Source organism: Sinocyclocheilus anshuiensis, unplaced genomic scaffold (genome assembly GCF_001515605.1).
Source record: "Sinocyclocheilus anshuiensis isolate Anshui unplaced genomic scaffold, SAMN03320099.WGS_v1.1 scaffold742, whole genome shotgun sequence".
Lineage (NCBI taxonomy): Eukaryota > Metazoa > Chordata > Actinopteri > Cypriniformes > Cyprinidae > Sinocyclocheilus > Sinocyclocheilus anshuiensis.
In genome coordinates, this window is record NW_015544169.1 from 185,391 (window position 1) to 197,746 (window position 12,356).

The 12,356-nt window shown below is 36.7% G+C and overlaps 1 protein-coding gene across 1 annotated transcript in view; it reads right to left on the bottom strand.

The window, feature by feature from the left end:
• LOC107695971 (disks large-associated protein 2) overlaps positions 1-11,017 on the bottom strand; it is a 24,134-nt gene extending 13,117 nt beyond the window's left edge. The window contains exons 1-2 of the mRNA XM_016496097.1: positions 10,986-11,017; positions 3,259-3,318 (exon numbers count right to left, since the gene is read on the bottom strand). Coding sequence (XP_016351583.1) covers positions 3,259-3,318; positions 10,986-10,992 — 67 coding nt within the window. The 5' untranslated portion in view covers positions 10,993-11,017. The remainder of the gene's footprint in view (positions 1-3,258; positions 3,319-10,985) is intronic.
• Between the last annotated feature and the right edge of the window lie 1,339 nt (positions 11,018-12,356).

Sequence of the window (12,356 nt, forward strand, 5' to 3'; positions counted from 1 at the left end):
CTAAATATGTATTATTTACTTTGATCTCACTGTATAATCTCTAATCACTGTATAATCAGAAGATTTTTAGGTGCTTTCTGCCTGTCAATCATTTTACACATTCACTGAGCAGCCCATATATGGAAAGCTGGAAGAAGAGAGTGTGAATCATTCAAGTGTAATGCCATATACAATTTCATAGCAGTTGTCAGTTTGTCTATTTTGCTACAGTCGTCAGCACTGAGATGACGTGCTGCTGCTCTCCTGCTCCGGTCAGTTCTGGCTTGTGCAACCAAACCCTGGTACTAATCCAGCTTGATTCTTTGATGGCAATGAAGCCTTGGAAGAATCAAGCTGCCCTTAAAATAATAATAATAATAATTCTAAAGAAGGAATTACAGACCTACTGCATGACTTTGCAGCACCTGCAGGGTGCTTGTATGTGCCAACATGACAAAATACCTCAGTGTGGTTAAATGTAACAATCTACATATGATGTGCCAATCAAAACCATGGGCTACTACAAATAGCACACTATTATAAAACTACTGAATGAGTCACAGACTGAAGGGAAAAATGTGGGAGAGAGACGTGTGATTCATACAGAGGAGTAAAACACTTCCAAAAATAGAATGTAGGGTTGTATAAGAGAGGAAAACAAAAATCCATTCATGACCTGTTGTATTGATGCTCTGTGTCATAATTCATTCTGTCATCAGCATGTCGAACACTTCATCAGCTGTGATTAAAAATGAAAACTCTCAGAGCAAGAGAATATGACTCATCTCTGCAACTACTCTCCGGAAGATTTAAAACTGAAATATGTCATTTTTCGAATGTTAAAATATTTTCTCATATCACGGCTATATGCAGAGATAACCATACTGACACATCTTAATATCTTTTATATATTTTCACCCTGCGTTCTTTTGAATCTGAACAAAACATCTGTTGCAGGACTCATACATCTGAACTCTTCTATGACCAACAGCAGATGGTTGAGGAATGTTCAGAATTATTTTTTTTTTTCAATTCTGTTTGTAAATGAACAGCAATTCAGCTTAACAAAATAATGTTGAAATAATAATATATCATATATTTTGCCATTTAATTCATTCATTATCAACATTATATACATAAAACATGCCAGGTGTGTTTAAACATGAAATTATATTTTTACTAGCTGTAAAAAAAGTTCTATTTATATTTTATTTAAAATAAAGAGTGTGAGTAAATGATTAATTGAAAAATGTATTTAATTATCTATATGGAAAGAACAGTTTTATGAAAAAAAATAAAACAACACCATGAACACTTTACATTTCATAAACAAATTTTTTTTTTCTTGTATACATTTTGCATCTGTTAAGGTGCGGTTACAATACAGCAACATTTTGCGGGGAAAAAATTCCATCGTCTATTTTCAGTAGTGTAGTGATGTATAAAGCACAATTAAACCTCTTTTAAACCAAGCAGCTTTTTGTTGGTCAGTGTGGCGAATTTGAATCTGCTGCGAAATCTGCGTGGGGAAATATTTTTCCCTCACACAAAATACCCAATCATCTGGATTCCTATTGAGATTTGAATTTCACCTGTGAAAATTTGCCAAACAACAGTTATTGTGACCACATCTTCCGTCCTCACCTCTCTGAATGGTTGTAAAAATATTAATTTACATGTACAGCCTACAAATACTGCAGGCAAAAGCTAAGCACGCACACATTTAACAGTTCTACAAAATCATGGCAATCCCTGTTTTTGAGTTGGACAGGTTTATTTTATAAAGTTTATAAAGGTTTATTTTTCTCAGATTTCTGAGAAAGCAATGTCTTGCTAGCTTGTAAAAGCACATCTTGAATAGACCAGTTTTCTCTCCAAAAGCCCAGTGTGCCAATGAAGGGCTGCTGACTGATTTGGTATCTTGGCAACAGTTATCAGAGGGGTATCAAATGCCAAAGAGGTGCTAAACATGGAAACAAAGATTGAAGGCATGATCAAAACCATGAATCACTAGTAAAGAACAGAATTGGTTCTTTCCAAAAAAAAAAAAAAAACTGATTTGTCTTAGTACATTTTTGTATACAGTATGTGTACAATACAGTCCTTCTGTTTATTGACTGATTTTTTTTTTATTATGCGTGATCTGAAGAAACATGAATGAAGTCATGTAAAATGATCATTTATTTATATTATCTCAGGTGCATGTGCATTCTCCTTTACAAACATGCACACTGGAAGACACACTTCAGTTGCTGAAAGCCTCAGGCTGTATTCCGAGATTTCAGTCTGTAATGTCAGTTCAATGACATTACTGAACTAATTACACACTAACTACTAATTAACATATTTGATACTATAGCAGTGTTATGTGTTTTGCCTAAACTTGCGCATTGCACATAAGGTTGTGAACTGAATCTTGAACTTTTTATTAGTGCATATGTTAAGCTGCGTGTTCTGCATTTTAATGCCAGCTTGAATGAGTTATAAAACTTTCAGCGTGACTGTTTAATCAACAACAGATGTTCAGTTTCCACTAATATCAGCTATTCAGTGCATGTGGTGCATGATAAGAGACAGTAAAACAGCAGCCCAGTGATATAAGAGCAGATATTCTGATAATGTGTGTACAGAGCCTTATCAGCATTAGTGACAAAATGTCCCTAGAATAAAAGCTGAGTATCAGGTATCGTTGCTTTGTTTACCTTTATTTTTCTGTTTTGTCTTGCTTTTACTTTATTTTAATGTCTTGTTGTTTCACCTTGCTTTGTTTTGTTGCTTTGCTTTTTTGTCTTGCCTTGCCTTCCTTTGCTTTGTTTTCTTTCATTGTTTTGCCTTTTCTTGCTTTGCTTTAATTGTTTTGCCTTGCCTTGCCTTGCTTTGTTTCAGTTTTGCCTTGCCTTGCTTTACTTTACTGAGTTTTGTTTTAATATGTTTCATTGTTTTGTTTTGTCTTGCCTTGCTTTTGCTTTGTTATCTTGTTTTGCTTTGCTTTACTGTTTTGTTTTGTTTTGTTTTGTTGCTTTGTTTTCTTGTTTTGCCTTGCCTTGTTTTGTTTCATTGTTTTGCCTTGCCTTTCCTTGCTTTTCTTTGCTTTGTTTCATTGTTTTGCCTAGCTTTGCTTTGCTTTATTTTGATTTGTTTTGTTTTTGTTTGGCTTTGTTTTGTTTTGACAGTCCAGACTTCAGATCAGCTTAAAATCTGAGAGGGTCTGATTGGGCATGACACTTCTGAACAGGAACACGCTATGTGGTGTGGCTTCACTGGGATGTGTGGCTTTACCTGGAGTTGGAGTTTCTGTTCGATCCACACTACATGCAGTAGGGAGACGAAACTGGATCCCTGAAAAGAACAAAAGTAATTAGTAGAGCTTGATTGAATCAAATTGTGTTTAGACACTGTCACTGCACCTTGTCTCCCAACATTTCATATTCATTAAAATCAATTAGACATTTTAACAATACAATATTGAAATGAACAATATTATGTGAACAATATTATTCAATCTGACACCAGTTGTTTGGGTCTTCAGATATCTTCACTAATGCATTGTGTTCATAAGTAATTAACTTCAAAGAAAATGTTTACAAAAGATTAAGCTATAATCAATGGTGTCATATTGTTAAAAATGAACAAAGATAAATAGATTTAAAAAGTCACATGTATTTATAACAACCAACAGGCCAGAACATTTAGTTATGAATAAAGAATTGGTGGTTGGTAGAATGTTTGGCCAAAAGAGGTTCTGGCATGTTACTTAGCACTTATTCTTTATTAATTTCTCACCATTATCTTTAATGTAAATCATGATGCAAACATTAGTTTAATTCTACCCTTGTGAAAAAGACAGTATACTTTAGGATAATTTTAAAAAGATTGTCTATTATGGAAATAATACATTTAAAAAATATATACTTAAGTGCAAAATTAACATATTTTTTTCAGACTCTTACTTGCAGGGAAATTGCCATTAAATGGAATTGTATTATAGTTTAAATATATATTAAATGCAATCAGCTGAAATTTAGAGTATTTTTGACTCACTTAAGTAGGACTTAAGGACATTCTTAACTACTTCCATTGTCTCTAAAACTATAGTCAATATGCTCCACCAAATGTACTGTCAAGCATTTATTAACTTAATATCATATTAACTTAATGCTTACATTATAGTTCAAATTATAATGATGTATTTCACACGTGCTTTAGAATGTTAGTAAAATATATGTACTTCTTTAAAGCATAATAAAAGATGAAAAAAGTATGCTTAACAGTTCATTACATTACATTACAAAGTGCATTTTCTAAATGCAAAACATCATCATGACAGTAAACTCTCTAATATGTGGCATTTTATTTAATTGACATTCCATTATCTGCAAGTGCAGTTTTTTTAATTTATATTTTTAAGATTTGAAGTGCACTATTAGTACAATTAAGCACACTTCTTTTTCACAAGGGTATTGTCTCCTCCAGTATGCCAATTAAAATGATGCTCAGATCCAGTTCGTATAAATAGCATCATATATAATCCATCAATTGTAGTTGTGTTTAAAAGGAAAAAGCTGCAGCATATGGCGCTTGGTCGTTTGCCAACTTGGTAAGAAAACCACTGAAAACCAAACCATTATTATATACACTTTAAAACACAATTTCATTTTATTACACATTTTAGATTTTAAATGATATTGTTAAACTAAAGCAAGTTCAGAAAGTAAGTAAAATGAACAATGAAGGCAATGGATTCTAATGCTAATAATAATAATAATAATAACAATAATAATAATAATAGGCAAAAAAGTATTTTAAACATAGTCAAAATTCAAGATTTAACTAAATTCATGCCATGAATGAATTTGCAAAACATTCAAATATGTTAAATGAAAATGTTTTTATGAAAAAAAATGTGAATCACCAACAAACTAAATGACATTCTTACAATATGAATTTCAGTATGATTTGTTTCTAAAGTCTGTTTAAATTAAATTAAATTAAAATGTAGCAATAAAAAGGTTATAAGCATATAATTATGACTACATTTACACAAAAACAACATTCTAAATGAAATACATGATCATTCAAAGGTATTGAATCAGTATCAGATTTCAGTTCCAGTGCTTCCATAACTGGAACTGGGGTTAAAATTCACCATAGTTCCAGGTCATTCACTGAAGATTCCAGTAAGAGCGCCGCTTGATCCTGAACGTTTCGTCTGGGTCGTCCTTATCATGTGTGCATGTACTCTTGACAGTGTGGAAGGTGATATGCTTAATAACTGTGATGAAATGGATGAAGGATGATGTGACACAGGAACAAAAGTAGGCCTACATCAAGACATTTGCACAAGAATGTTTATCTAACGGTCTTGTGGACAAATACTTCATGAAATTTCATTTCATTTTTCTTGTCAAAGGTTTGAACCTACTTCTGCAAACATCCTCTACTAAGCTAAACGTATGAAACAGTATACAAAATGAAATTATAAATGTTCCAAAAATGTATTTGCTGAAGTGTCACATGACCAAGATATAAATATTATTATTTTATATTTAGAATCCTATTTTGTGTACAGATATTTACACAAGGTCTCAAGATCGCATTGTGGGATACAGTCCCTCATATGATGTGCTGTTAAAAGCTACATATTTCAGCAAATGTACATCCATGCATATAGCAATTTTGCATACTGTGCACTGTATATTTACTGTATACTTTACTCAGATAGCACACATACGTCTGCAAGATGTCTGTTAAAGATCGCTTAATCTGGAAATCATCTGTTGTGTACAAACATCTGATAGATGTCTCTAAGATGTCAGTTTTACATACATTCTAAATCATAAACATCTTAAAGTGGCATCTCCTATAGATGTATTGTAGATGAGCAAACACTCTAAAAAAAAAAAACTCAAATAGATGTCTCCGTGATGTACGTGTGCTATCAGGGCAATATTCTATACTGAACATATTACTTTCCTAAAGGATAGTTCTGGATCTTAAATCTCATTGGATGAGCAATGCTCAAAACCACTGAAATAAAAAAGAGCTTGTCTGACAAATTTAAACAGCCTACAGTTCTTACTTGATGGAACAACTGTTCACCGCCTAACATCACGCCTAACCACAATAACTCCACCAACTGGTAAAATTATAAGTGTGAACTCCCTACACAGGCAGTATAAATGTGTGTGTTGTATAAATAGTACTCATCAAATGAAGTATGTGGAAGACTCACCTATCAAGATTTCCATAGAGTCTGACATTAGCATATTGCTAAACTAACAACAACAACATGGTCTAATAAGCATAAAATAAATAACATGCACAAATATTTGGTTAAAATCATTTAGACTGAACTATTTATATAGTTGATATAATATATGTTACCACCACTACTGTGGTATACTACTGTATCCATAAACTAATATTTAAAAGCTTGGGCTCAGTAAGATATTACTATTTTAAAATTGTAATAATATTATTTATGCAATACCTCTGTTTTACTGTATTTTTGATCAATTAAATGCAGCCTTGGTGAACATAAGAGACTTCTTTCAAAAAACATTGCAAAATATTTTTGCAATTTATTACCCAAATTTATTTTTGGGTAATACTTTTTTTTTCAATCCCACTTAGTCTACCATCTTGGATCATTTATTTCACTGTCGCAATGCATTATTTAGGAAACAAAATGCCATAATGTGACTTCTTTTAGTTTTGATTAATTTCTCTGATTCCAACAGACTTGTTCACGTGTTTCAGTGATACTTGTGTGGTGGATCAGACATATGGTGAATGAATTAATGATTTAATAGATGGCTTGATACACAGAAGAATCAGTGACTACAGGTAGGTGGATGGAGAGAGGGATGTCACATCTAGTCCATCAGAGCTGTGGAGGTGGAGGACGAGTTTGCACACCTCACCTCTTGGTGGAGATCTGAAGTTAGAGCCTGATGACCTTTTTTTCTCAACATACATACATACATACATACATACATACAGTGGCAATGCCCCCATGAATGTAGAGTGGATGTCATCATAGTATAGCGCTCCAGTTACAAATGTAACCTTCGTTCCCTGAGATAATGGGAACGAGCGTTGCATTTCTGACGCTTGGGGGAAACTCTGTTTTCCTCCGAATAATGAATCCTGATTTGTTAACTTTTGTGAAGCTGCACAAACCTACCACATTTCAGCCCACCAAAATGAAGAACTGATTGCTTACATAAGTTGGTGCTGAATGCCATTTCATCAGAATCTTTTGACTGAGAAGCGGCAGCATCGACTTGCGTGCAGCGGTATAGCATGGCAGGGCATGTAACGCTCGTTCCCGTTCTCTCAGGGAACCAAGGTTACGTTATAAACAGAGTGTTCCCTAACAAAATGGTCTCTCACATTGTGTTTTTGATGCTTGGGGGAACGATTTACCATAGCGCTGTGAGAGCCCAGCTCTAGGGCACTGCCATGAGTGCCCTAAGAAACACAGATTAACTAGTAAGGCTCGGGCCACCAGCCAAAGCACTCATTCTAGATCACTTACTAGGGGTGCAAGACATTTAAGCGGACAAGATCCATGCCTGAAGGGCAGGGAAGTCCAGGTTATAAAACCTAGCAAAACTAGACGGTGACAACCAGCCTGCTGCCTTGCAAATATCCCCAATGGAAACTACACTGGACCAAGCCCAGGAGGAGGCCATCCCCTTAATGGAGTGGACCCTCACTCCAATGGGGCATTCAGAGCCCACTGAGGCATAAGCCAGGGTTATCACATAAACTATCCAGCGGGATAATCTCTGCTTCATAACAGGCAGCCCTTTAGAGCAGCCTCCGAATCACACAAAGAGACTGCCAATATCAGCTAAAGCGCTCCACATAGGTCCCTATAGGTCCTTCTTCCTACCGATTGGCCACAAGGGCATGGTTTGCCGTGATAGCCTCCACATATACAGCTCTTGTAAAAAGGAAAGAATGGTCACTACCTCACAAGAGGATGGGTCTTAGTTTCACACTGCACACCAGTCAGAGAAGATGGACCATTTAAGGGCATAAAGGTGCCTTGTAGATGGCGCTCTGGCCTATGTTATAGTGTTGGCTACTTTCACGGGGAGGTGCAAAGGCTCCCGTCAAGGGGCCACAAATGAAGGTTCTACAACTCGGTTTGGGGATGCCACAGGAAACCCCTAGCTTGAGAGAGGAGGTCTTTCCTCAGTGGAATTGGCCAGGGAGCTGTCGATGACAGCTGAATCAGGTCAGGGAACCACGACTGGTTTCGTCAGAGTGGAGCAACCAGTAGAGCTGAGCATCCGGTCTCCCTGATCTGATCTGTCTGATGAGGGAGCAGAGTGACCGGGGGAAAGGCATAAAGGCAGGCCTTGGGCCATTTTTGGGCCAGCACATCCTGTTCCTTGGAGAAAAATGTTGGGCAATGAGAGTTGTCTTCTGAAGCGAATAGGTCTACCTCTGCCTTCCCAAGGATCTCCCAAATCATCTGAACCATTTAGGGGTGAAGTCTTCATTCTCCTGGAGACTCAGTGCCCTGGGACAGCATGTCCGCTCCCTGGTTCAGTCTCCCCAGCATGTGCACCGCCCTCAATGAGCCAAGGTTGCACTGAGCACATAGGAGGAGGCCACAGCTGAGACACTGCGAAAGCGAAAGCATCCCAGATGCCAGACATGGGATGGAACACAGGTTTTCAGCCAGTACTGCAGGGGCCGAATGTGGTGCAGTCCTAGCGGTATCACAGGAGATGCGGCTGCCATCAGGCCCAGGATCCTCTGGAAAGTTTTGAGGGGAAGGAAAGCCCCTATTTTGAAAGATGCTGTTCTGGAGTGAGCCAAGCTCACATCTGGGCTGAGTTGATAACTGCCCCCAGAAAAGCGACACACCTGCTGGGAGATAGACAACCCTTGGCTGAATTGATTCTGAGCCCAGGAAGCTCCAGGTGGCTGAGAAGCAGCGACTTGTGAGCACAGAGCTCGTGTTCTGACTGGGTTAAAACTAGCCAGTCATCGAGGCAATTCATGACACAGATTCCCATCTGCCTCAGAAGGGAGAGAGTCACGTCCATGCACTTAGTAAAAGTGCATGAAGCCAGGGACAGGCCGAATGGAAGGACTGTATATATTAAGCCATCACCTTGAATGCGAATCTCAAGAACGGTCTGTGATGGATGGTTATTTAGATAAGAAAGTAAGCATCTTTCAGGTCCACTGATAAAAACCAGTCCCCTGGGCAAAGGTGTCATTCAGGAGCCTGAGATTGAGGATGGGCCTGAGTCCACCATCATTCTTTGGAATGAGGAAATGACGGCTGTAAAAGCCTGACTCGCTGCTCTCTGCTGGGACCATTTCGATGGCTCTCTTCACCAGCAGACACTGCACTTGAACGTGAGCATTGCTGTCCTGAATTGAAGTCTGGACCACACCTTTGAAACGGGGAGATCTGCGAGCGAATTTAAATGAGTAGCCTCGTTTTAGAGTTTGCAGAACCCAACTTAGCATGCCCGGGATGGCTTCTCAAGGCTGCAGCCAGGCAGCAAGGGGTCTGAGGTTTTCAGGCAGCTTAAAATCCACTGGGTCTGGACCAGACTCATCCATGGCTTGGAGGTGCTTGGCCTGGAAAACTTGGGGGACCGCCATAGTGTGTAGCGCTGAGACTGCCTGCCCCGCTGTGGATTAGGCCCTAGCCGCTAGGGCTGAAGTAGTTCTGCATGGACAGATGAACAGCCTTGGCTTTCCATCCCAAAGCTGTGGGCGGAAGGAAGGTGTTTCTCATAGCTCTTTTGCTTGACACCATCAATGGAGGTGAAGAAGGCGATCCACGAGCAAAGCGAGGTGAGACTCATGCTCTCGCTGTGAGAGCAATCCGAGCATGGCCGAGGCAAGCGACACACTCACTGTGCTCGTCTGACACATTCATGGTGCGGCATTTTGAAACAAACGCCACCGAAATTTGCTCTGAGTTATTGCCAGATGGCCGCAGAGGAGAAGCGCTGAGTGGGAAAGCGTCTTTCCTCTGCAGGGGCTCTTCAACAGCAAGTAGCAGGCTCCTTCATTCTTCGTCTTTGGAGTCCAGTGAGGACATAATCTTCACTCTGAAGGAGAAAGATTCTGATGAAATGGCATTCAGCGCCAACTTAAATAGGTAGTCGGCTCCACCCGCATTGGCTGGCTGAAATGCCATAGGTTTGTGCAGCTGCACAAACGTTAACAAATCAGGCTTCAGTATTCGGAGGAAAACTGAGTTTCCCCAAAGCATCATAAATGCAACATGAGAGACTGTTTCTATACAGAACCACAATCAACTAAAATCATTCCACACAACATCCTAGTGAAAACTCAATAAATCTAACTTTTTTTCCAGTTTATATCATTTATATCACTATAAATTTATATCAATACATTTCCAAATACAGCTACCCTGTCCTATGGTAAAAAGCTGCTGTCACTTGGTATTATTTGGGCTAATATAAAATTTGTAATTATTACAATCCACTTTACATCATTTTCATTTAAATGTTGTTTTTAAATATTAAATTGTTTTAAACATGTTTTCATTCCTTTTTAAATAACATGTTCTTATTGGCTGAATGTGCTTATTAAAAATTTTAAGAGTTTTACTTAGGACCACTACAGTTATAGCACATACTTAATAAAAATGTATTCGGTTTAATTTATGCTATTGATGCTGTAATCATGCACGATCCCCTGTGAATTCAAATAACAAATCAAACACTTCAACACAAAAAAATCTATAGTAATAATAATAGCAATAATAATGTGTTTAAAAACAGACAAAGAAATCATTATAAGATTAAAATAAAATACGTTTAAATGAGGTATTTTAATTTGATGTAATATGTTTGTAAATATAATTGTAAATATTTGCCTAATTCTTTTTTTTTGATAAAGATAATACATTTTGCTAGATTATATAAAAATAGACAAAACAATGATGTGAAATGAAGTACAACAGGTATATTACAAAGGAGCCCTGTCAGACCTACCGTACATTCTACGCCCCCCAGCTAAGCTACCGGCCCCTAAAATGAAAAAAAAAAAAAAAACACAAACAAAAAAAAGTGATAGCTTAGTAAGAAGAAAATTTTAAATAAATAAACACAGAAAAAAACACTGGGCCAAATAATTCAACACTATATAACATAAACACCTAAACACTATCCCTGATTCATGCATTGTGTCATGCACTCTCTGCAGTGATGATATGTATGTGTCTTCATTTTTATTAAACAAAGAAACATCAAACAAACACAATTAGGCGAATTCACAAAGAATTTCGTGCAGGTGCTGTTAGAATACTAAACTACACCAGAAAGCTAGAATATAGTATTTTGTTAACAAAAATTATGTTACATAAAAACCTTATCATACTAATTCATTTAAAATTTAATCCTTTTTCAATGATGACATAAATCAATAAATGGCATATACTGAGTAAGCCATGTACAAAACAGTACCATGTATGCATTAAAATGTCTACATAAAATAAATAAATATAATAAATAACAACAAAAAAGATCAAAATCTTTCAGGAAATAAAGTGGATATTTAATTTATCGATTATCAGTTCAGTGTTACTTACGCAGTTAATATAAGTATGATCCAATTGCTCCAATTTGAATAATTTTTGCAAATCAAGACAGTGTTGGATCTGTCATCATGCATCAAGCAAGCCACTTTTATTCTGTGAAATTCTGCCTAAACATATATAAAACGCACAAATTTAACAAGAAAAAACATTCTAACATAAAAAAAAATAAACATAGAAATTGATAAAATCTTGATTTTGGGTGCACTGGGCAAATTATTTCTCTCTCTTTTACTGACAAAGATGTAAAGCTTTAAAGGAATAGCATTTAATTGATGGACTGGAGTCGTGTGGATTACTTGTGGATTATTGTGATTTTTTAAAGATGTTTGGACTCTCATTCTGACGGCACCCATTCACTGCAGATGATCCATTAGTGAGCAAGTGACATAATGCTACATTTCTCCAAATCTGTTCCCATGAACAACCAAACTCATCTACAACTTGGATGGCCTGAACGTGAGTAAATTTTCACCAACTTTTCATTTTTGGATGAACTATTCCTTTAAGCGCTAAAGCGACAAAATTACAATGTAGAGTAAACATGTGCAATTAAAAATTATGATCAATAAAAATTACTTCTGCCATTAAAACTTAATTATGTGGCTTCTGCCACAATTAAAATTTATTCATTCATTAGGTTTTGAGAATTTCACAGGATTTCACAGAAATATGATTCAAATTTGTGGTATATCGTTCTTGCTGGGGCATTGTAAGGGATTTTTCCTTTTATCAAATCTAAAAAAATAATCTGAAAATCTCCACACTA